This window comes from Esox lucius, chromosome 11 (genome assembly GCF_011004845.1).
Source record: "Esox lucius isolate fEsoLuc1 chromosome 11, fEsoLuc1.pri, whole genome shotgun sequence".
NCBI classification, from domain to species: Eukaryota; Metazoa; Chordata; class Actinopteri; order Esociformes; family Esocidae; genus Esox; species Esox lucius.
Window position 1 is genome coordinate 16,373,480 of NC_047579.1, and position 27,025 is coordinate 16,400,504.

General features: G+C 45.9%; 2 protein-coding genes across 2 annotated transcripts in view; one reads left to right on the top strand and one right to left on the bottom strand.

The window, feature by feature from the left end:
• LOC105006816 (protein NLRC3-like) overlaps positions 1 to 27,025 on the top strand; it is a 925,414-nt gene that overhangs the window by 508,046 nt on the left and 390,343 nt on the right. The window lies entirely within an intron of this gene.
• On the bottom strand, positions 947 to 23,524 carry LOC109616223 (protein NLRC3-like). The gene is made up of 7 exons (XM_020050533.3): positions 23,331 to 23,524; positions 21,326 to 23,174; positions 17,371 to 17,544; positions 11,945 to 12,118; positions 11,678 to 11,851; positions 3,879 to 3,925; positions 947 to 1,771 (listed from the first exon to the last, which is right to left on the bottom strand). The coding sequence occupies exons 1-7, from the start codon at positions 23,473 to 23,475 to the stop codon at positions 1,224 to 1,226; spliced, it is 3,111 nt and encodes a 1,036-aa protein (XP_019906092.3). The 5' UTR covers positions 23,476 to 23,524; the 3' UTR covers positions 947 to 1,223.

A 27,025-nucleotide genomic window follows, 5' to 3' on the forward strand; every position in this document is an offset into this window, starting at 1 on the left:
AGTAGACATACTCAACCCTCAGTCTAACTGAAAACCCAGATACACATGAACAGGTTCCTAACCAGTTTATAGTAGACATACTCAACCCTCAGTCTAGCTGAACACCCAGATACACATGAACAGGTTCCTAACAGTTTATAGTAGACATACTCAACCCTCAGTCTAACTGAACACCCAGATACCCATGAACAAGTTCCTAACCAGTTTATAGTAGATATACTCAACCCTCAGTCTAGCTGAACACCAGATACCCATGAACAGGTTCCTAACAGTTTATAGTAGACATACTCAACCCTCAGTCTAGCTGAACACCCAGATACACATGAACAGGTTCCTAACAGTTTATAGTAGACATACTCAACCCTCAGTCTAGCTGAACACCCAGATACATATGAACAGGTTCCTAACAGTTTATAGTAGACATACTCAACCCCCAGTCTTGCTGCCAGCGTCCCCACAAACATCCCCACCATGTTCATGACCCCAGGCCCTGAATAGAATAGAATAGGAGGCAGAGTACAGGAGGAGAGAGGGAGGTGAAGAAAGGAGGAAAGGATGAGAGCAGAAGAGGAAGGAGAGAGGAGAGCAAGAGGAGGAAAGGAGAGGAAGAGTGGAGAATGAGAAAGGAGAGGTTGAAATTGGGAGAGGAAGAGAAGATGAAGATGATGAGGGGTGAGGAAGAAAAGAAGAGAGAGGTAGAGAGTGGAGGAGAGGAAGAGCAGAGGAATAGGTGAAGAACAGGAAGAGAAATGATTGGAATGAGGTGGAATGTAAGAGAAAAGAGAGGATGAGAGGAAGACAGGAGAGGAGGGGAAAGATGAAGAGATGAAGGACAAGGAAGAGAGGCTTTGGTGTTTAGTAAACTATTTACTGCTTTCTACCCCCCCCCCACACACACGCACACACACAGATACATATGTTGAATTTTTAACACAATCTTGAATAATTTGTTTTAAAACACCTTTATTTATTCTGTCAAATCTGGGACATGGTAATTCAATTACAGAAGCAGGAATGTTTGTCAACAATGAAATAAATAAACATTCACCAATGATAAACAATAACAACCAGATGAATGATTTCTAAATGAGAAGGTTTTATAGACTAGTGTGGTGATTCATTCTGTTAATGTCTCTAGTCATATTTACTCACTACTACAGAGTTACTGTCAGTGTTTTACTTTGTTGTGTCCTACTGAACAAGACCATGATTAGAGTGAAACATCATGTTGTGTTTGACACAGGGACCATCTGACACAGAGACACTGAGGAGTTATAACTAACCCCAAACCCTGGATAGAGGGGCTCAGTGAATGTGGTATTGAATGTGTGCAGGTGGGTCAGTGTGTCAGAGGAGACCTTGTAGAAGGACAGAATGCCGGCTGGCCAATCCAGATACACTCCTACTCTGTGGGAGTCTGAGGAGGTGAAAGGTAGGACAGTTTTCTTATTATTATGCCAGACAGAGTAACTGTCATCGTAACAGAACAGACTCCAGGACATGTCATTGTATCCAAAACAACAGTCACAACCTCTCTTGTTGATTCCTTTATATGTCACTCCTATCCCAGCCCCTTCCCCACTCCTCTCTACCTCCCAGTAACAGCATCCAGACAGACCTTTTCTACACAACACCTGTGGCCAGGAGTCAAATCTCTCTGGGTGATCAGGATACGGCTGCTCCTCTCTCCTCCATGTCACCTTTCTGTTCTCCTCAGACAGAGAGAGTTTTCTGTTTACTGTGTTTGGGTCCAGTGTGAGATCACAGACATCTGATGGATGAGACCAAGACACAATATTACACATCATCATCATTCATTATACACACACATGCATGTGTCATATTCTGGATATTAACCCTTTGATGTGTAGGATGTTGTGGAAATGTCTTTAATAATGTATTCTAACTGATTAAACGACTGAGCAACTGTTTAGATGAGAAAAGGAATGTTGGTTGTTCTGTGGGAAAGGAAGTATGAGGTGTTGAGGTAAACATGAAGCTCCAGCAGGACGGGGGTAGATGCAGATCAATGGGTTTTAGGACAGGATAGGAGAAGATACACAACAGGGGGTAGGAAGGATAAGGAACATAGGTGGTTTTATGGTGCGACCATGTGGATTCCTACCCCCATCCATTTCTCTATAAGTATTGAATGTATTGAATGTGCTTTAGAGACTATTCACTGTTACTTTGTAACCTGCCTACTCTCTCCTTGCAAGTATATTAAACCGTTTATTGCGCAATAGATTTCTCCTGTCTTACCTACCATCTTCATAGAACTATTTGGACTTTAGAAATTACCATCACTAGGATCACACCAGTGTGATTAGAACGTATTGTTTAGAATGCACCATTAGAACGTATTGTTTAGAATGCACCATTAGAACATATTGTTTATAACGCACCATTAGAACATATTGTTTATAACGCACCATTAGAACGTATTGTTTAGAAAGCACCATTAGAACATCTAGGTACGAGTGACGTAACAATCACTGGTCAGACCATGCTTTATTTACTCACATTTAGCTCAATCAGTTTTTATAACTTTATTTCCTCATTTTAATTGTTTGAAGACCACACTTCATATCATATTAAACAGGTAGCAAGCATTCAAATTGGGACAAGAAGGGTTACTTATGTACCAACAGGCAGCCAACACTAGCAGTTATATTTTTCTAAAATAAACAAGATACACAAAAACAAATGATATTAGAGACTACTGTAGAGCATCTTACCATTTCCTGGAAGAGCTGACAGCCGGTCAAAATCATTGTGTAAAAACTTTCTAGAAGTTACGTTAACTGATTGTGGCGCCGCTATGCTTTTTTATCAACCAAAGATAAAGAAAGGTAACAGACCTGATGGTCATTTACGTTTGCCAGTCTTTCAGACAGATTTGCCATCCTGGGAAAACTATGATTTGTCCCTCCCCAATATATCACGGTAAAAATAACTGTCATTTCAATAATATTTATAACACGCAATAAAATGTGTGCTGGATATAGACACTTAATAGTGCATTTCTAAGTTTAAAATGATTGTGACCCACCGCCCTATGCCTCTATCAAACAATAGTTTGATCCAGTTCTCAGCAGTGACACTTCATGTAGATACTACATAACAAAAATTTGTGTGTGGGAATCTTTTTTACTTCTAACGCTCAATACAATAAGACACATTTAGAACCGTCACCAATCTTCATTTTCGCTGCACTGAATTACAGGTCACACTAAAACAGTATTACAGCACTACTTTTGTTGTCCCCATCAGGAATTGTTCTTGAGAAAAAAGCTCAACGTAATCTTAAAAAGTCTATTTTTTCACTGATCTTATTAATTACAAAATGCAAGAATTAGAATTCATAATTTATCAAACTTTTGAGAACTTCTGAATAATGACGTAAATATAACATATTGCCTGATAGTTAGCGTATGTTTTAATGAAACAACAAGTGAAGGGTGTCAGTATCTTTTGCGCCGTGATCTTTAGAATAAGGACAGCATTTTTAAGATTGGTCAATAATTATTCAATATACATTTTACTACAGTTACTACCGGTAACCAAGGTTTTCTAATGTAACTGAAATAGTAAGCAGCATGGTGTTTTTGGAAAGTTGCGGATGAAATGTATTGTGACGTCATAATCACATTCTGGAACTCTGAGTGAGTACTGAATCACACGCAAAAAAAACTCACGCTAGGGGACCGTTTAGGGATATTTGAAACGTATGTGTGAAAAGGTGAAGACACTCAGATATAAAACACACACACACACAGAATGAAAAAAAACATGCACTAACTAAGACATGCAGACATGCAAACACACACACACACACACACCAGCTGTATAAGTGTTCTGTATAATAAATCACTTACATTTCTTCGGTCCTGATTTCAACCTCCACTCTCCACCATGATCCATACTGTGGAAGAAGCAGAGGAGCAGACTGTCATTCAGTGATACACAACCTGTTTTACACACACACACACACACACACACACACATCACCTCTCCCCCATCATACACACACCACACCAGGGTTGGACAACTTATGATTCAAATTGTGATATAAACATGGTCAATATTTTAATATTTTAATCACAAACTTCTGTGGTTCCCAAAATCTTTTGAATGAGCAATCTTAAACACACACACACACACCAGTACATATACCACAGACACCCCCCCCACACCAAAATTACACCCACGTACACATTAGACACCCCCCTCCCTCAATACACATCACTCATACATACCTCACCTCACACACCAGACCCCACACACAACCCCCACACACAACCAGACACCATAAGCCACTGAGCACACTTTTTGAAAATTGTTTGAACATTGTGTACACCCCCAACATACACCAAACACAACCCAGCCCCTTTCTGTAAACCCCAATACACACACATACACAACCCCTCTACCCATCACACACCATACACAACCCCTCCTCCCATCACACACATACACAACCCCTCCTCTCATCACACACCACACATAACCCCTCCTCCCATCACACACCACACACAACCCCTCCTCCCATCACACACCACACACAACCCCTCCTCCCATCACACACCATACACAACCATTCCTCCCATCACACACCACACACAACCCCTCCTCCCATCACACACCACACACAACCCCTCCTCCCATCACACACCACACACAACCCCTCCTCTAATAACACATCATACACAACCCCTCTTCCCATCACACACCACACAAAACCCCTCCTCCCATCACACGCCATACACAACCCCTCCTCCCATTACACACCACACACAACCCCTCCTCCCATTACACACCACACACAACCCCTCCTCCCATCACACAACACACACAACCCCTCCTCCCATCACACAACACACACAACCCCTCCTCCCATCACACAACACACACAACCCCTCCTCCCATCACACACCACAAAAACTAGAAGTTGACCGATTGATTGGCCTGGAATTTTAATTAGGGCCAATTTGAGTTTTTCAAAACAATCTGTAATCAGTGTTGTTGTACGTTAAATTCATCCATGAGGAGACAGTGTCATTCTGTCCACCTGTCACACATTACAGCATCAAAAGGACCTTCAAAGTTACTAGCTGGCATGAAAGCTATCTTTCAGAAAACAATCAATCATGACAAAATCACTAGTGAGGTACACATAGTTGATATTATTCAGTAAATTAGCATATACTGCATTGCATATTATACCAGAGCCTACATCAACTGCCCCAAACGGGTAGTTGTTGGGTAGGGAGGGTTGGGTAGGTTACTTTTTAAATGTAATCTGTTACAGTTACAAGTTACCTGTCCACATGTGTAATCAGTAATGTAACTGAAACTCAGTAACATAATCTGATTAAGATTACTTTCATATTAAGAGGCACTAGAATACAAATAGGAATAGAACCAACTGAACACCTTTAGCAGGATCAATCAATGTTAAAGTTTACACAGCTGACCGAAAACAGAATTAGCATTTTACCTTATGGGTTTTTTACAGTGCCTTTGGAAAGGGTTTTCAAAGTAGCTTTCTACTTCAATATGGTTGGGCTACATCTCTACATTACACACTAAAGGTCTGTCAGATATTTAGTCATGCCAATTTATCCAATAACCCATGATCTTCCAGAATTTTACTTTATCTGAACCCCAAATCTAAGGATGTGTTATCTTATTCTGTCATTTGTGTTTTATTCATGTTTTTTATTGTTTCAAAACATTTTTGAAAAATAAATGGAAATGCTTTGAAAAGGGTATTGACATGATTGTATATAAAAACCAAGATATGTGTAGCTTTTTGCAGGTACACTAAATTTGCAGCAGCTTAATGTTTTGCTCCACAAACACCAACATTGTCAAAACATTGCAGAAACCCCATTCATGTAAATGCACATTCCCAATCATGAACACCCACACTCAAATAATCTTTACCCGCGCAAAAGTAACCTGCGATTATTAAGGCCACCAGCAGTGAGTTCTGGGTTTCTGAACGGTCTGGGTAGGCCCAGGAACATGTAATTGTGGGCATCCCTGAGTTCTGGGTCTCTGGGTAGGCCCAGGAACATGTCATTGTGAGCATCCCTGAATTCTGGGTCTCTGGGTAGGCCCAGGAACACATGTCATTGTGGGCATCCCTGAGTTCTGGGTCTCTGGGTAGGCCCAGGAACACATGTCATTGTGGGTATCCCTGAGGTCTGGGTTTCTGAACAGTCTGGGTAGGCCCAGGAACATGTCATTGTGAGCTTCCCTGAGTTCTGGGTCTCTGGGTAGGCCCAGGAACACATGTCATTGTAGGCATCCCTGAGTTCTGGGTCTAGGTTGGTTCCAGGGACACATGACATTGTAAGCATCCACTAACCAATAACAGTTGGAAATGTAAGAACAAGGGAACAGAATATTCAATTCTTTTTAGATAATATAGTTGAGAAGTTAGGAAATACCCACTTCTCCAGGCACCACACCACTGATTTTACCTGTGCATAGGCTATATTGGAAATTTGGGATGATGCACTTACAAATGTGTCTTGATGTTTGTAGTATTTCTCCTTCAACTGGTGGTTGAAACACTGTGCTTTCTAGTGGAAACGGTGCATTCCATCTTGTTTGAGTCTACAGTGCGTGATATTTAAAGTGTTTTTGGCAGTAATTTGTATGGCTATGGTCTGTTCACACGGACTGGTTTCGGCGGGTTGAAACTGGCGAGACAGGGAATCAGGCTTGGTATTCTTAGATCCCGTCTGTAAGTCAGGGTGAAGTCAAACCTGCCTAAAAACAAAGACCAACGTGCCTGGCGAGAGTTCAATCTTTTTGCCGTTCTTAGGTATGCTACATTTTTATGATCCATAAATACCACAAACGGATGAAACGATCCTTCCAGCCAGTGTCTCCATTCCTGCAGCGCCATCACCAGAGCCAGCAGTTCACGGTCTCCTACATCATAATTCCTCTCCATCGGGGACAGTCGTCTGGAGAAGAAAGTGCACGGACGTAGTTTACCTTCAGACTGGTTTCTTTGAGACAGAACAGCTCCCACACCAGAGTCGGATGCGTCGACCTCTTAGATGAAGGGGAACTCGGGATCGGGATGAGCCAACACAGGAGCCGATGAGAACAGCCGCTTGAGGTTGGAAAAGGCTTCATCTGCCACAGAACTCCACAGGAAAGGCTTGGCCGGCGACGTGAGACTGGTGAGAGGTGCTGCTACTTTACTGTAGTTTCTGGTAAACCTACGATAAAAGTTGGCAAAACCTATAAACCGCTGGAGCTGTTTGCGGGAAGTAGGTATAGGCCAATCAGTTACCGCACTTATCTTACTGTCGTCAGGTTTGAGTTCTCCCTGCTGAATGATGAAACCCAGCAACTTCACAGAGGACACGTGAAACTCTCATTTCTCGGCCTTAGCGAACAGTTGGTTTTCCAGTAGACGTTGTAACACCAGCCTGACATGTCTCACATGATCCTCCAGGTTCTGGTAAAACATTTTAATATCATCCAGATACACATGAACAGATTAAGCATGTCTCGCAGAACGTCATTCACCAGGGCCTGGAAAATGGCGGGAGCATTTTTAATCCGAACGGCATCACTAGATACTCGAAGTGACCGAGAGAAGTGTTAAAAGCGGTTTTCCACTCATCGCTTGCTTTGATGCAGATGAAATGATAAGCGTTATGTAGGTCCAGTTTGCTAAAGACTGTAGCGTTGCACAGGGGTTCAATCACAGAATCCATTAGAGGTAGTGAGTATTTATTTCTTACTGTGATGTTGTTTAATCCTCTGTAGTTGATACAGGGTCAGAGGGTGGAATCCTTCTTCTTGACAAAAAAAGAATCCAGCTCCCACCGGAGCAGACGAACAGCGAATCAGGCCGGCAGCCAGGGACTCCATCCATCCATCCATCTTCTTCCGCTTATCCGGGGCCGGGTCGCAGGGGCAGCAGTCTAAGCAGGGATGCCCAGACCTCCCTCTCCCCAGACACTTCCTCTAGCTCTTCCGGGGGGACACCGAGGCGTTCCCAGGCCAGCCAGGAGACATAGTCCCTCCAGCGTGTCCTAGGTCTTCCCCGGGGTCTCCTCCCGGTGGGACGGGACCGGAACACCTTCCCAGGAAGGCGTTCCGGAGGCATCCGAAAAAGATGCCCAAGCCACCTCAGCTGACCCCTCTCGATGTGGAGGAGCAGCGGCTCTACTCTGAGCTCCTCCCGGGTGACCGAGCTTCTCACCCTATCTCTAAGGGATCGCCCGGCCACCCTGCGGAGAAAGCTCATTTCGGCCGCCTGTATCCGGGATCTTGTCCTTTCGGTCATGACCCAAAGCTCATGACCATAGGTGAGAGTAGGAACGTAGATTGACTGGTAAATCGAGAGCTTCGCCTTGCGGCTCAGCTCTTTCTTCACCACGACAGACCGATACATCGACTGCATTACTGCAGAAGCTGCACCGATCCGTCTGTCAATCTCCCGTTCCTTCCTTCCCTCACTCGTGAACAAGACCCCTAGATACTTAAACTCCTCCACTTGAGGCAGGCACTCTCCACCAACCTGAAGTGGGCAAGCCACCCTTTTCCGACTGAGGACCATGGCCTCGGATTTGGAGGTACTGATTTTCATCCCCACCGCTTCACACTCGGCTGCAAACCGTCCCAGCGCATGCTGAAGGTCCTGGTTAGAAGAGGCCAACACGACAACATCATCTGCAAAGAGCAGAGACGAAATTGTGTGGTCCCCAAACCTGACACCCTCCGGCCCCTGCCTGCGCCTAGAAATTCTGTCCATAAAAATTATGAACAGAACCGGTGACAAAGGAGTCCAACATGCACTGGGAACAAGTCTGACTTACTGCCGGCAATGCGGACCAAGCTCCTGCTTCGGTTGTACAGGGACCTGACAGCCCTTAGCAAAGGACCCAGGACCCCATATTCCCCAAGCACCCTCCACAAGATGCCGCGAGGGACACAGTCGAATGCCTTCTCCAAATCCACAAAATACATGTGGATTGGTTGGGCAAACTCCCATGAACCCTCCAACACCCCGTAGAGGGTATAGAGCTGGTCCAGTGTTCCACGGCCCGGACGAAAACCACACTGTTCCTCCTGAATCCGAGGTTCTACTATCGGCCGTATTCTCCTCTCCAGAACCCTGGCATAGACTTTCCCGGGGAGGCTGAGAAGTGTGATCCCCCTATAGTTGGAACACACCCTCCGGTCCCCCTTCTTAAAAAGAGGGACCACCACCCCAGTCTGCCATCCCAGAGGCACTGTCCCCGACCGCCACGCGATGTTGCACAGGCGTGTCAACCAAGACAGCCCCACAACATCCAGAGACTTGAGGTACTCAGGGCGGATCTCATCCACCCCCGGTGCCTTGCCACCGAGGAGTTTCTTGACCACCTCAGTGACTTCAGCCGGGGTGATGGACGAGTCCACCTCTGAGCCCTCATCCTCTGCTTCCTCAATGGAAGAAGTGGCAGCGGGATTGAGGAGATCCTCGAAGTACTCCTTCCACCGCCCGACGACATCCTCAGTTGAGGTCAACAGCTGCCCACCTCTACTGTAAACAGTGTTGGTAGGGCACTGTTTCCCTCTCCTGAGGCGCCGGATGGTTTGCCAGAATCTCTTCGAGGCCAGCCGATAGTCCTTCTCCATGGCCTCACCGAACTCCTCCCAGGCCCGAGTTTTTGCCTCCACAACCACCCGGGCTGCAGCCCGCTTGGCCTGTCGGTACCCGTCAGCTGCGTCAGGAGTCCCACAAGCCAACCAGGCCTGATAGGACTCCTTCTTCAGCTTGACGGCATCCCTTACTTCCGGTGTCCACCACCGGGTTCGGGGATTGCCGCCTCGACAGGCACCGGAGACCTTACGGCCACAGCTCGGAGCGGCCGCTTCGACAATGGCGGTGGAGAACATGGTCCACTCGGACTCAATATCTCCAGCCTCCCTCGGGATCCAGTCGAAGCTCTGCCGGAGGTGGGAGTTAAAGATCTCTCTGACAGGAGACTCGGCCAGACGTTCCCAGCAGACCCTTACAGTACGCTTGGGCCTGCCGAGTCTGTCCAGCTTCCTCCCCCGCCATCGGATCCAACTCACCACCAGGTGGTGATCAGTTGACAGCTCCGCCCCTCTCTTCACCCGAGTGTCCAAGACATACGACCGCAGGTCAGATGAAACGACAACAAAGTCGATCATCGACCTACGGCCTAGGGTGTCCTGGTGCCACGTGCACTGATGGACACCCTTATGCTTGAACATGGTGTTCGTTATGGACAAACTGTGACTAGCACAGAAGTCCAATAACTGAACACCACTCGGGTTCAGATCAGGGGGGCCGTTCCTCCCGGTGTCACGCCCCTCCAGGTGTCACTGTCGTTGCCCACGTGGGCGTTGAAGTCCCCCAGTAGAACAATAGAGTCCCCAGTCGGAGCACTTTCCAGCACCCCTCCCAGAGACTCCAAGAAGGTCGGGTACTCAGCACTGCCATTCGGCCCGTAGGCACAAACAACAGTGAGAGACCTATCCCCGACCCGTAGGCGCAGGGAAATGACCCTCTCGTTCACCGGGGTAAACTCCAACACATGGCGGCAGAGCTGGGGAGCTATAAGCCCCAGCCCGCCGCCTCTCACCATGGGCAACTCCAGAGTGGTGAAGAGTCCATCCTCTCTCAAGGAGTGTGGTTCCAGAGCCCAAGCCGTGCGTAGAGGTGATCCCGACTACCTCTAATCGGAACCTCTCAACCTCACGCACTAACTCAGGCTCCTTCCCCGCCAGCGAGGTGACATTCCACGTCCCTAGAGCTAGTTTCCGTGTCCAGAGATCGGGTTGTCTAGGCCCCTGCCTTCGACTGCCGCCCGATCCTCTTCGCACCGGCCCCTTATGGTCCCTCCTGTGGGTGGTGAGCCCACGGGAGGGCGGCCCCACGTTGCCCGTTCGGGCTGAGCCCGGCCGGGCCCCATGGGGGAAGGCCCGGCCACCAGGCGCTCGCATACGAGCCCCAACCCCGGGCCTGGCTCCAGGGTGGGGCCCCGGCTGCGCCATACCGGGCGACGTCACGGTACTCATAATTTTTTTCATCATTAAGGGGGGTTTGAACCGCTCTTAGTCTGACCCGTCCCCTAAGACCTGTTTGCCTTGGGAGACCCTACCAGGGGCATATAGCCCCAGACAACATAGCTCCTAGGGTCACTCGGGTACTCAAACCCCTCCACCACGTTAAGGTGGCAGTTCTTGGAGGGGCCAGGGACTCTGAAATGTAATTTCCCATAGCTTCTCTCTCAGGCCTGGAGAGTTTAAACAACCAACTAGCTGGCAATGTGGCACCATGTAACAATTCGATAGCGCGGTGGGACGGTGGGATGGCAAAGAGAGAGTTTTTTGTTGTGGTTATTACTAGTGAAAACATAGACAGACCAGCAGATGTCTGAACATTATTAACACTGATGGTGCAGTAATATTGTAATAATAATAATGAATAAATAATGTATTTTCCTCAAATGTATAATTATCCAGCTTGATATAATTTCAGTGTACTATGACTTTGAAACTGTGTTCATGCTACACAAAATGAGTACAGGCAGGCAGGTCTGTGTATGACACATATTACATAATGCAGAACAACATGATTACTTAATACCACATTACTGATTCAGAAAACATCTACAGGACATACTTGAGTTTCTCCAGTCTCCAGTGTGAATCCTCCAGTCCAGCAGAGAGCAGTCTGACTCCTGAGTCTCCTGGGTGATTGTAGCTCAGATCCAGTTTTTTCAGATGTGAGGGGTTTGACTTCAGAGCTGATACCAGAGAAACACAGCCTTCCTCTGTGACCAGACAGCCTGACAACCTGCACAGAGTTGATCATGATTTCATAAACACCAGCAGCAGGTAAAAAGAGAAACATCAATAGTATATTTCTTAGAAATTACATACTACTGACCTCAGTGTTTCCAGTTTACAATGTGGATTTCCCAGTCCAGAAGAGAGACGCTTCACTCCTGAATTCCCCAGGTCATTGTTACTCAGGTCAAGCTCTCTTAGGTGGCAGGATTTTGACATCAGAGCTGAGGCCAGTGAATCACAGCCTTCCTCTGTGACTCCACAGAATGACAGCCTGTGGACAGTTAATCATGACTTTACTAACACCAGTAAGAGGTAAATAGAGAGAATGGATGCAGTATATGACTATCAAATATCACACTACTGACCTCAGTGTCTCCAGTTTACAGTTTGGATCCACAAGTCCAGTGAAGAGCAATTGTACACCTGCATTTTCCAGGTCATTGTCACTCAGATCCAGCTTTTTTAGGTTTGAGAAGTTTGACTTCAGAGTTGATGCCAGAGAACGACAGCCTTCCTCTCTGAACAGACAGCCTGACAGTCTGCAGAAAGTTTAACATGATTTCACAAAAATTTCACAACCGCACTTAGCAATCTGGCTGAATCTTCTCTGGGTCTAACACAGTAACGACAGCTCAAAATGACTACAAAATACATTAGCAATACATGTCCTTTTGCTGCACTGCTATCCCCTGTTTCTGAACTCTGGGCACTAATGACTTAGTTACATTACCATACATTTTCCAAACAGAACATTATTTTGTTGTGTAAACCTGCAGAGGAAGCATACGGCACATTTTCAATTGAGCCCCCAAGAGGTTTGCAAGGGTGATATTCCCTGTGACAACTGCGCCCTCTGCTGCTTCACTTCCCCTGCAGCAGACAGGCTCCAGCGTTCGACGTCACCGGCCTTCTGACACCACCGTCCATCTCATCATGCATTTCACCCGTGTCTTGTTTAGCGCACCTGGTTCTCATCCTCATCATTCCCCCCAGTATATATGTTCCCTCTGCTCTTTGTGTGTTATTGTCTCTGACTGTACAAAAAGCTGTGTTACGCTTCGCTCATCGACATTTATCACTTTATCATTAAAAGATACTACCACTACGCCGTTCTCCTGCTCCTCCTTGTTCCGCCCCCGAAGACGTGACAGAATAACACACACCCTAAACGACAAAGGAAATGGAGCCACAAGGAGCCACAGGCGAGGCCGGTGTTGCGGAGGCGGTCAAAGTACATTCGACAATGCTGGCCAGCCTAGGCGCCGCAATGGACAATGTGTTGAAAGCGGTACAGCGCCTAGAGCTGAGCCAGCAGAACCCCGCAACACCGGCCGTCTCTCCGCCTCCCCAAGTTGCGCCGCCCAACATGGGGCCGATGCACCTTCCACTACACAGGGACTACGTCGGGACGGCGGACCGCTGCCAGGGTTTCCTGCTACAGTTGGACATCGCGCTCCAGGCGATGCATCCTGCGCCGACCGAGGCCCAGAAGATCTCCTCACTCGTCTCCTGCCTGTCCGGGAGAGCCCTGGAGTGGGTCACCGCCGTCTGGAACACCGAGCAGCCGACTTCACCTGCCGCTTCCGAGCCGTGTTTGACCATCCTCACGAAGGAAGAGAGGCGGGTGAACAGCTGTTCCATCTACGGCAGGGGACGAGATCGGCGCAGGAGTTCGCTCTGGAGTTCCGGACCCTGGCAGCGGGATCGGGGTGGAACGAGCGGGCTCTGATCGACTACTACCGGTGTAGCCTTCGCGAGGACGTCCGGAGGGAGCTAGCTTGTCGAGACGTGTCCCTCTCCTTCGACCAGCTGGTAGACATGTCCATCCGTCTCGACTACCTGCTGGCTGCCCGAGGACGTCCCGGAAGAGGCCCGCCCGTTCCACCCTGCTAACCAGACGCCGCCGTCCCCATGGACCTGGGGAGGACAGGTGCGGAGTGCCTCCAAGAGGAGACGAGGCCGTACAACCGCACCACATCGCACCTCCCTCCCCGAGTCGAGAGGCGACAGGCAGGGCACTTCCGCGTCACCCCAGGTAGCACATGCCCATTCACCACTTACCTCTTCCCTCTCTATGTGCACTGTCCCTGTTAAGTTCCCTGGTTTTCCGTTGCTTTCCCAGTGTAAGGCGCTGGTAGATTCAGGCGCAGCTGGGAATTTCATGGATATGTCCTTCGCTCTACATTCACACATTCCCCTTCAAGTCCTTACCACCCCCCTACCCGTGAGAGCTTTGGACAGCCGGCCACTAGGGTTGGGTTTGGTCACCCGATGCACTGTCCCCCTCCTTATGGTTACCGGCGATCGACACAGCGAAACCCTTTCATTCCATGTAATCGACTCACCCACGTTCCCAGTCGTTTTGGGTTTCCCCTGGTTGTCCCTACATGACCCCGTCATCTCCTGGTCAGTCTTTCGGGGTGGTCGCGGAAGTGTCAAGGTAGGTGTTTGGGTGTTTCCGTTGGCTCGACCTCGGTGGAAAGTCCAGACAGTGCTCCCGCCGTGCCAATTCCCCCCGAATACAGGGACTTGGCTGCGTTTTTTTCCAAGGCTAAGGCCGCTGTGTTGCCGCCACACAGGCCCGGGGATTGTGCGATAGACCTCGTTGACGGAGCCGCACTCCCAAAGGGTCACGTGTATCCACTGTCCCGCACCGAAACAGAGGCTATGGCCGCGTACGTTAAGGAAGCGTTGGAACAGGGTTACATTAGGCCCTCCAAGTCACAGGTCTCCTCGAGTTTCTTTTTTGTGAAAAAGAAGGACGGTGGTTTGCGCCCGTGCATCGTTTACCGGGCGCTGAACAAGATCACCATTCCATTCCTACCCTCTCCCTTTGATCTCTGCGGAGGTGGAGAGGATGCACGGGGCCCGCTTTTTCACCAAATTAGACCTCAGGAGCGCCTATAACCTGGTGCGTATCCGGGAAGGGGATGAGTGGAAAACAGCCTTTAGCACCACATGCTCCATCAGTCTTTCAATCCTACATCAACAATGTATTCCGGGACATGTTGTGCGAGGGCGTGGTGGTATATATCGATGACATCTTGATATACACTGCCACCCGCGCCAAACATGTCTCGTTGGTGCGTAGGGTGCTTGTTAGACTGCTGGAGCATGACCTGTACGTGAAAGCCGAGAAGTGTCTGTTTTTCCAGTCGTCTGTGTCCTTCCTGGGATATCGCTTTTCCAGCACAGGTGTGGCTATGGAGGAGCCTCACATTGACGCCGTGCATAATTGGCCGACCCCAACCACGGTAAAGGACGTGCAACGATTTTTAGGCTTCTCGAATTATTACAGGAGGTTTATCCAGGGCTTTAGCCAGGTCGCGGCTCCGATCACCTCCCTTCTGAACGGTCCTGACGCGTCCGACTGTGGGCTCTGTGCCATCCTCTCCCAACGGACGGGGAGTCGTAACACGCTCCGTCCCTGTGCCTTCTTCTCCCAGAAGCTCAGTGCGGCGGAGCGGAACTACGACATAGGTGATCGTGAACTGCTGGCCGTGGTTCGAGCCTTGTCGGCGTGGCGGCACTGGTTAGAGGGGGCTAAACACCCTTTCCTCGTCTGGACAGACCACCGGAACCTGGAGTACATGCGGGCAGCGAGGAGGCTGACCCCTCGCCAGGCAAGGTGGGCTATGTTCTACACCCGGTTTGTTTTTACTCTTACTTACAGGCCGGGGAGTAAGAACGTCGGGGCTGACGCGCTGTCCCGCCAGCATGACACGGAGGAGAGGCCAGTGGATGATGCTCCCGTGCTCCCGGAGTCGTGCATCGTGGCACCGGTGGTATGGGAACTGGACGCGGAGATCGCTAGAGCACAGCGTGACGAGCCCTCTCCCCCCAGGGTCATACGTATGTGTCTGTCCACGACCGCCTCATCTACTGGGCGCATACATCTCCCTCCTCCGGTCATCCTGGTATCGGGCCAACGGTGCGCGCCCTGGCCGGTTAGTACTGGTGGCCCACTTTAGCCAAGGACGTGAGGGTGTACGTCTCTTCCTGCTCGGTGTGCGCCCAGAGTAAGGCACCCCGGCACCTACCTGTGGGCAAGTTGCACCCCTTGCCCATTCCACAACGACCATGGTCCCACCTATCGTTTGATTTCTTAACTGATCTTCCCCCTTCCCAGGGCCATACCACCATCCTGGTCGTTGTGGATCGGTTCTCCAAGCCCTGCCCCCTCTTGCCTCTGCCCGGCCTTCCTACTGCCTTACAGACCGCGGGAGTGGGCAGATTTTCTGCCTTGGGCTGAATATGCGCTCAACTCTCTGCACCACTCCTCCACGGGCGTGTCACCGTTCCAGTGTGTACTGGGTTACCAGCCGGTCCTGGCACCCTGGACGCCGAGCCAGACCGGTACCCCTGCGGTGGATGACTGGTTCCGGCGGGCAGCGGGCAGGTGGGAGGCTGTGCAGGCTCGCCTCCGGCTCGCTGTCCACCGCCAAAAGGTCTCTGCGGACCGCCACCGCAGGGAGGCCCCGGTGTATCGTCCGGGCGACCGGGTCTGGCTCTCGTCCAGGGACCTGCCCCTCCGCCTGCCCTGCCGGAAGCTGGCCCCACAGTTTGTGGGGCCCTTTAAAGTCCTGAGGAGAGTCAACAAGGTGACATATCGCTTACGCCTTCCCCCTGACTACCGTATTAACCCCTCGTTTCATGTGTCTCTCCTCAGGCCGGTGGTGGCTGGTCCCCTTCAGGGGTGTGAGGTGCGGGAGGTCCCCCCCCCCCCTGGACATCGAGGGGGCCCCGGCGTACTCCGTCCGCTCCATCATCGACTCAAGGCGCCGGGCGGGGGGCCTCCAGTACCTCGTGGAGTGGGAGGGTACGGCCCGGAGGAGCGGAGCTGGGTTCCGGTGAAGGACGTCCTGGCTCCCGTCCTCATCCGCGAGTTCCATCGGCGTCGTCCGGATCGCCCTGCTCTGCGTCCCCTGGGTTGGCCCCGAGGCCGGTGTCGTCGCGCGGCTAAGGGCGCGCGTCAGAGTGGGGGTACTGTGACAACTCCCCCTACAGCAGACAGGCTCCAGCGTTCAATGTCACCGGCCTTCTGACACCACCGTCCATCTCATTATGCATTTCACCTGTGTCCTGTTTAGCGCACCTGGTTCTCATCCTCATCATTCCCCCCAGTATATATGTTCCCTCTGCTCCCCCTGTCTTTGTGTGTTATTGTCTCTGTATCACAAAGAGCTGTGTTACGCTTCGCTCATCGACATTTATCACTTTATCATTAAAAGATACTACCACTACGCTGTTCTCCTGCTCCTCCTTGTTCCGCCCCCGAAGACGTGACATTCCCTCAATTGATGCCCACAATCCTACATCATATCTCAAACATGCCACAGCAAATACAAATGTTATGGAAATGATTATGCAAAGTAACTCTATCTAGCATTTTATTCTCTCTTTTATTAAGTCCAGAAATCTTCAAATAAATCACTATGAGTCATCATCACCCCAAATTTACCTGAAAGATCAAGCTTGGGGTTCTGGACTAGTGTGACAAATACAAACTACTAGCCTCCTCACCTCAGAGTCTCCAGTCTACATTGTGGATCATCCAACATATCAGAGAGCAGCTTCACTCCTGAATCCTTAAGGACATTGTTACTCAGATCCAGCTCTTTCAGATGTGAGGGGTTTGACTTCAGAGCTGAGACCAGAGAACCACCACCTTTCTCAGTGATTCCACAACCTGACAGTCTGGAAAAAGATTATTATACTGTTTAGAATAACTTTAGAATACAGTCTATGGATTACATCATTGTAACACTGGTGCACACTTTCAAAACTGACATTGCCAATAAACAACACTAAAATGAAAGTTTATATAAAGAAAATAAACTGCTTAAAGTCCTATGAAGTAAAGAAACTACTTAAGGTCTTATGCAGAAAATAATTAATGTTGTCAGTCTATAAATATATGAAAGATGTCAAAAGAGTGTGTAAAAAAACTGAAAAAGAGGGGTGAATCTATGGACCAAAGAGGGCTCAAATGAAGATTAGTTTGAATGGTTGATAAACCTGGAAAGTAGGTCTGGAAAAGTGAAATTATTCGTAAAGTAAAATCTGTTCCGTTTCATACATTTATTAGTTGCTTATATTGCCTATTAGCTTACAATCAGTATGCTTGGAAACTCTGAATGTAAGATCCAGACAGACACCACTGCACAACCTTCACTCACTCACACACACACACACACACAAGTTTGTACAGCTACCCTCATGGGGACCAGAAAATAGAAATTGCATGCTCCCTTGCCCTAATCTTAACGCTAAACCTACGTCTAACCCTAACCTTAACCTAACCCTAATCTAACCCTAAACCTAACGCTAAACCTAACCCTAACCTTAACCTTAATAAAGTAACATTTATGCCTACATTTTACCTAGATGTAATGCCTAAACTTAACCCTACACCTAACCAACAACGCCTGGACCTTAAAGAAACCCCAATTCTAACTATAAAATCAATTGTAAGTTTGACCCTAAACCTAAACCCTGAGCCGGAAATTGACTTTTGCCTCACGTGGACCGGCAAAAGGTCCCAATTAGTCAATTTTTTTCTGGTTTTACTATACTCATTGGGACATTTGGTCCCCATGAGTTCAGTCAGACCTAACCCACACAAACACACACACTCCTGAATGTTACTCCCACCCCAGATTCAGTTGTCCCTCAGTTCACCACTCTTTAGGAGGCATTGTTTTCCATACATACAAAGCCTGTTGTTTGAAATCATTATCATCCTAGTCTATCTGTGTGCCATGTTTTGCTAATAGTTTTTCCCAACCAGTCTCTACCTAATCCTTGTCTGTATTTTTACCTGTGACCTTTGACCAATCTGTCTGTGTCCTGGATTACCCTGCTTGCCTGCCGTCTTGTACCTTCGCCTTGACCTGAACAACCTGAGTTCTCTATCTTGGCTGTTTGAAGTGTTTACTATTTTTGCCTGATCCCTGTACCTTTGGAATAAACTGTGTGCTTTGCGCTTTGAACCACAACAACCTGACATGTCAGTAGTATTCGTTACACTGAACACTACAATCTCACACATTACCTAAAACATTTCTGATCCTACAGGCAGCAGTGAGCTACACAGTAACCCAATACGCAGGTGAAATAATCCAAAGTCCATGAGTATTTCAAATAAAGAAATAATGAAACCATTTGTCATAATATGGGCTCAGAAATGTCTTTCCCTATGGACACATCCACTATTTAACACAGTCGATACACTATCACTTATATTTATGTAATAGTGATTCACTCTCACTCACAGCTGTATGTAAAGGGAGACCTTGTCTAACTACCTCAGACTGTGGGACCGATGGTCTGAATAAGAAGAACTAGCTGATGGATTCTGACCATGTTCTCCCCAAAAAACATATTGTCTAAATAACCCAGATGTAGTAAACTTTCGTTGGTGTTTGAGTTTGGACACTGTATGTTATCACAACAAATGTATATAGCAATACAGTTAACAATCTAGTCTCTGAAAAAGAACAGACAAGAACAGACATCTACATTAAACATAAAACGTACAGAATAGATTGTTAACTATATTGCCTTATATATATTTCAATGATGGCTTTTATTTTGAAAAGGAAAATCTGAGTTAGCGCTGCTAGCATAATATCCTGCTGCTAGAAGATCGGTAATGAAGCGTCGAATGGCCATAACTATTTATAATGTCAATTATCACCATGTCATATTAAAAATACAAATAAAATACTATTACTCACTTCAGATTCTCCAGTCTACATTGTGGACCCTTCAGCAAAGGTGAGAGCTTAATCACTCCATAATCCTCTGGCTGATTGTAGCTCAGATCCAGTTCTTTCAGATGTGAGGGGTTTGACTTCAGAGCTGAGACCAGAGAAGCACAGTCTTCCCCAGTGATTCCACAACTAGACAGTCTGTAAAGAGATTATGGTCATATCAGAAATGACAAACAGTTCTGAATAACATTAGAATAGCATCTTTATATTACACCAATGTCATGTCAACTTTACTTAAGGGCATACTTTTAAAACAGACATTGCCAACACAAGGAACTAGAATGTTACTTCCAGTATAGAAAATCATCAACGTTGTCATTCAAAACATATAATGTAGATGTAAGAAGAGTAAATCTGTGTGTGTGTCTGATTGTATAAAGAATGGAGTAGCAGGAATGATAATAAACTGAAAAAAAGGGGTGGATCTGTTGACATCAGAGGGTTTAAATGAATATTAATTTGAAAGGTTTATAAACTTGGGGCCATGTTCACAAAATATTTGATCTCACCACTAGAAGGACCCCTAAACAGCAGTTACAGCTAAGAGTTTCCTCTTAAAACCTATACACAAAGCTGCTAAGACTTATTAAGAAATGGGGAGAAATCTTAAGCTAAGAGAAAGGGCGTGGTTGACCCGTTCCTATGGATGATGTCACTAACAAGCCTACTTAATACTCCCACTGTGATTGGCCGATAGGGGAGGGATCTCTGTCAGTGAATTCATCATGCCAATATTGTAGAAAGATGTGTCATGTTGCCATATTGAAATAAAAATTTAGCCAAGGTCTCACTGATTAAACATAAAACCAAGAATGATATACTGACCAGTCAAGACATGTTCTGCAAATTGTCAGCCACTTTCATGTCTGACGGCTCGTAAACAAATGCTCATTCATCTTTTGATGGTGCAATAATTTGTGCAATTATATGCTCCATCTATAGCACCAACTACACCAGGTGGTCAAATTATGACCATGAAGTCAGCTAAGTTTTTTTGTTATTGGCGAACATCTAGAGGAAACTGAATGATTTGTTAGACAATGTTGGATCTGGGGAGGGCATTTATTGTTCGATGTACTATTCTACTGACAGATGACTGAGATATACGTAGTTTATCTAAAATTAGGACTGACACGACAATTGAGATCCTCCTAAATCAGCAAGTTAGGATTTACATTGAGGCTTAAAATATTTTCTGAATGTGGCCCCTGGTGTATAGAGTTCCCCACAAGGTTAACGGCAGGTCCCCACTATGGAACATTTTATTTTCGGCTTAGGTTTGGTTTGTAGTAAATATTATGCATACTCTCAGAACTTTGGATACTTTTAGGTATAGGAGTTAGGTTTAGTGTTAGGCTTTAGAGCGAAGGCATGAATGTTACTGAGTTTAGGGGTGGAGTTAGTATAAGGGAATAGTTAGATTAGAAATACATTTAGGAATAGAGAACAAGGAACATGGATTTCTGAGTTTCCAGTCGCTATATGGACATAAAAACAAGAGATTTTATCTCCTAGATAAAATATGTCTATAAATATGTGCATTTGAAGTTAATTAACTGATAATGTAGCTAATTTTCCAGAGTCTTAAAGCAATACGATCTGAGGTTACAGTCATGCAGTCTGGAAACAGGAGATGATACACTAGATGTACAAGGCTTTCATCATAATAATACTGTATACATCAAAACATTACCAGGACTTACATTGCTTTCTTACAGGTTTTCACTACCGGCAGCAACCTCCGATAACCTTCCTTTGATGTCTTGTATGTTTTCATGTCAAACTCTTCCAGTATCTCCTCTGACATCAGCAACAGGTAGGCCAGAGCTGAACATTGGTGAGGTTGTAGTTTTGTTTTTGAAAGAGTCCCTGATCGTAGGGAGGTTTGAATCTCGTCAACTAGATAGTTGGCACCAATTTCAGTCAGACAGTGAAACAAGTTGATGATCCTTTCTGGTGAGGATTCTTTATTGATCATCTCTGACAGGTACTCTACTGTTCTCTTAACTGTTTCCTCATTACTCTGTGTTGTACTTCCTGTCTGTGTCAGAAGACCTTGTAAGAGATTCTGATTGGACTCCAGTGAGAGACCCAGAAGGAAGCGGAGGAACAGGTCCAGGTGTCCATTCTCACTCTTCAAGGCCTGATGTACTGCTCTCCTGTGTAAGTCAGATAGCCTGTCTGCTCCCCTGTCTAAGAAAGATAACTTGTCTGTCGGAAGCAACACTTTCATATAATATTGCCGATCTGGGTTCTTAATGGGGGGGAAGACATGTTCCTCCTTGCCCAGACAAGATTCTAGAACATGTACTGCTGCTAGGAACTCCTGAATGCTCAGATGAACAAAGCTAAAGACCTTCTCTTGGTAAAACCCAGATTCTTCTTTAAAGATCTCTGTACACAGTGCTGAGTACTCTGAAGCCTCTGAGACATCAATGTCACACTCTCTCAGGTCCTCCTCATAGAAGATCAGGTTGCCCTTCTGAAGCTGTTGGAAAGCCAGCTTTGACAACTTCAGGATCATGTCTTTGTCTGACTGAGACAGTTCCTTTGGATTTGTTTCTGTGGATTTGTTGTACTTTTTGTTTTTCATACTGGTTTGGATGAGCAGGAAGTGTTCATACATCTGAGTCAGAGTTTGGGGGATTTCAAAGACAGGGGGGATTTTCAACATCTCAAAGACAGTGGCTGATATCCAACAGAAAACTGGTATGTGACACATGATGTGGATGCTTTTGCATGTTTTTATGTGGTTGATGACTTTGCTGGCCAGGTTCTCATCATTGAATCTCTTCCTGAAGTACTCCTCTTTCTGTGGGTCATTGAACCCTCTGACCTCTGTCACCTGGTCAACAAACCCTGAAGGGATCTGATTGGCTGCTGCAGGTCTGGTAGTTATCCAGAGGAGAGCAGATGGAAGAAGATTATCCTTGATGAGGTTTGTTAGCAGCACATCCACTGAGGTTGGTTCTGTGACATTAGACACACATTCATTGTTGTAAAAGTCTAGGGGAAGTCTGCACTCATCCAGACCATCAAAGATGAACAGAACTTTGCACTTGTCAAAGTTAATGAATCCGGGGTTTCCAAAATATTTATCAATGAGCCCCACCAAACTGTAATTCTTCTTTATCAAATTCAGCTCCCGGAATGGAAATGGAAATATATACTGGATGTCCTGATTGGCATTTCCTTCAGCCCAGTCCAGAATGAATTTCTGCACAGAGACTGTTTTTCCAATGCCAGCTACACCCATTGTCAGCACAGTTCTGATAGGTCTGTCTTGTCCAGGTGTGGGTTTGAGGATGTCATTATATTTAATCACCAGCTCTAGTCCCGCTTGTTTCCTGGTTGTCTCAATCTGTCTGACCTCATGTTCCCTATTTACCTCTCCACTTCCACCCTCTGTGATGTAGAGCTCAGTATAGATGTTGTCCAGACGTTTGGTCATTCCTCGTCTACCTATGCCCTCAGATATTTTTTCATACTTCTTCTTCAGCCTGTCTTTGTGCTTTCTCATTGTTTCAGTTTGGCACACCACAGCACACTCATCTAAATGATCAAAGAAGGATATGAGTGTTATTCATCAAAATGCTACAGGTCAATATGTCTTGGAATGTAAAATAAGAGAAAGACAGAAAGATACAGTACATTCCACTTAATCTAAAACAATTTACAAACTTTATTCCAATTGAAAGGAAATATTACTTGTATTGGAGTTATTCATCTTTTCCAAGATCCCCTTTGAGATCTTCAAGGCATTGTCAGAGCCGTAGGTCTCCACCAGCCTATCCACCGTGTCTGTTCTCTCAGCACCCTCTAACCTGCTCTTTGGGATGTAGTTAAAGCCCATCTGAGAGATCAACCCTTCAGACTGCTGTAGGTACCATTTAAATGTTTTAAATTCGTCCTTCCCCAACTCCTCTAGAATGGCTAACAGCTGATCTGGAACAGCGGTGGCCATTGGAGATCACCAGACACTAGGAAACAAAACAGTAAAAACCTAAATGTAAATTAAAAAACCTGGTTTTGAGTTGCCACCAATCAAGGCAACCATCACTAACCATTCCTCCACTAAACCTGGACAGTGATGCTAAGCCAATTCATATCCCATGTGGGACACCCGGCCGATATCAGTCACTAATTACAGTTACATTTACCATAAAGAACAGTGAAGTTACCATATAATTACATATTCAGGTATTCCATACTCAGTGTCACACACCAGCATATGTCATTATCAATCATTATACAGCAAGATTGATCTATCCTATTATCTCAAGTAATTATATATCATAATGAGAAACAGTATGTGTTTAGTTCTTTAATCAAGAATCTCTTAAATCAATAAATTATGTTGCATTGCAAGTGCCTCTACATTTTCAGGCCAGGCTTATTTAACAGCCTATATTTATCAATTGCAGTGAACAATGAAAAAGAAAAATAACAGCTATAGCCTTGTACACTGTTAAACATACCTCCTCAAAAAGAATACTGCCATTTGATATCTATTTGCACTAATGTGCATTATCCATTAATGTTTCACAACTTTATTCAGAGTTGAATAATTACTGAATCTGTTTTTAAATGATTCAGAAAAATCTTAGGTGTGTGTATCATGCCCTTTAGCAGGGAGAGCTGAGGGCTGTACTACGAAGGGAGTTTAACCTAATCAGATTCAGCTCCCGCTGTCAATGAAAGTCAGGGTTGACAAACTCTGATTGCCTAAATTGGTGTTAAATGGTCTACCACGGTGATTAACATGTCGGTTAGTTTATTCTGAGTTTTGCGAGTTCGCTAAAAAGCGGTGTATTCGGCAACGCAGGCTGAGGTGTTGCATAATGGCTCGTGCTCCGTAATTATCCCCAGACGAATGCACGTTCATAATGTCAGGATATGAGTAGTTGGTAACCCTTCAAATTACAGCCCGTTACTTACAAGGTAGTTCCCACGTAACTACGTAGTAACAAGATTTTAAGATACTAAGTATGTTGGTCTCTCCTGCTGAATTGGTCATCAAAAGAACAGAGACAAGCAGTAAAGCCTCCTCTCAGGCTACATTATGGCCTGGTGTGGCAGCTGCTCCACTGCTGATCTCAAGTCCCTCCAGAGGGTGGTGAAGTCAGCGGACACATCATCGGCTGCCATCTCCCCCCGTGCAAGTCAACTACCACACACAATGCTTTAGGAAAGCACGGAACACCATCAAAGACTACAGCCACCCAGGCTATGGTCTGTTCACACTGCTGCCGTTTGGTGGATGTTACCGGAGCATGGGAGGACACACACTTCCAGACTCACAAACATTATTTTCCCTCAGGCCATAAGGCTCCACAACCAGCAACACTGATCTATGATCATACTGATCACACATAAACATTCCAAATGCTCTGATGTCTTTCCATGTACAGTGGATATAAAAAGTCTACACACCCCTGTTAAAGGAGCTTTAACAAAGCTAAACGCAGCTTCACCATGTTTAGTTTGGACTCTGGGCTCTATTAGCTGACCTGAGTTCATGGATCTAAGAGCCCTGCTCGGTTTATAATCTTCAAACATTTCAGAAAAGTATTTGGGGCCTAAACCATTCAGTCATTTATAGACTAAAAGCACCATTTTGAAATCTATTCTGTAACTGACTGGAAGCCAGTCTAAAGATTTAAGAACCGGAGTGATGTGCTCTTTTCTCTTGGTCCTGGTTAACATTCTAGCAGCAGCATTCTGAATAAGCTGCAGCTGTTTTACAGACTTTTTAGGTAGTCTAGTTAAGAGGCCATTACCGTAGTCAACCCTACTAGAGATAAAAGCATGGATGAGCTTTTCTTGGTCTTTTTAAGACACCAAGCCCTTGATTCTGGTTATAATTTTATGATGATAGAATGCTGTTTTGGTGACCGCATTGATGCGGCTGTTGAATGTAAGGTCTGATTCTATCAGAATATGTTGTGTGTCATGTCACAGGATGACATTATGTTATTCGGTGAATGTGATAAATAAACTTTGAACTCTAACTATACTGACCAAAAACAAGCATTGACAGAACACCTGTTTATATGTTCTACTATTAAACATAGTAGACTATACTATTACTCACAACAGAGACCAAATAATTCATTTAAAAAGCATAAACAGGCACAACGTTTACTTGCAACATCAGTAAGTTACTGGTCACTGTTTCCGTTTTTTTTCTTTCAGTTTCTGTCATAGACTGTATATAAAAGGGTTTCTGTTCATCCTTCTTCCCACACCACACATTGATAAGTGTTGTACTGTTACCTTCCACTAGATGGCAGAAAAAACCTGCTGTAACAACACTTATCATACCGTACAGCTTCTGTTTCTAAACCATGAAAGAGCAGCTCTGTCTCTCACATGTACAATTTAATAAACAAATACACCACAATTCAGATTAAGCATTGATTGTGTTTTGAAACGCCAGAATATAGCATTTGTCCTGTAGCATTGGGCTTCAGAGACAGTCGAAGTGTCTTCTGTGCTGTTTCTGTAGTGTTTGACTTAGATTTATCCAAAGTAAATCTCCCATTATATGGCAAGGAAGATTTACAAATGGTAGCAAAAGGTTAAAGATTAACATTTAAGATTGCAGACATATGTAAAAGCGGATACATAATCCTAGCATTCTGCACAATGATGGTGTTGGTGTAATCAATGTGTTACGCTCAATTAACATGAAGGTCTAAATGTGTCATATTCTGAAAAACATAAATGAATGTAGTTAAGTATATGTCTAATTATATATTTAATTATGTCGGTATTTATTGTTTTTATTGTTTGTCCTGGGTCTGCAGTGCAACTGTGAAGGGGGGCTCGGACATTTAGTGAGATGTTCTTATTGGACTGCAGTGTTGTACACTATGAACACTGCACACTTGACAACATACGAGGCCACTTGACAACATACGAGGACACTTGACAACATACGAGGACATTTGACAACATACGAGGCCACTTGACAACATACAAGAACACTTGACAACATACGAGGACACTTGACAACATACGAGGACACTTGACAACATACAAGGACATTTGACAACATACGAGGACACTTGACAACATACGAGGACACTTGACAACATACAAGGACATTTGACAACATACGAGGCCCGGAGAAGAGTATTCTAATAACTCAAAGGTGAGCTCACGTTAACCTCCCAGGTAGATCTATCAGAAAATGTATGGAGATGTATCCTGTTACACAGCAGTTTTCACTGAATCAAATCCAATTCATAGACATAAGTTGATAAAGGAGGCTAATGCAGGTCACACTGCCTGAACACAACACACACAGATCAAGGTGGCTCTCATCTCTCCTCCACTATGAATAACTCCCAACACACTCCCAACAGACCCTGTAGCTCTTAAGTAAATGTGTCAGCCAG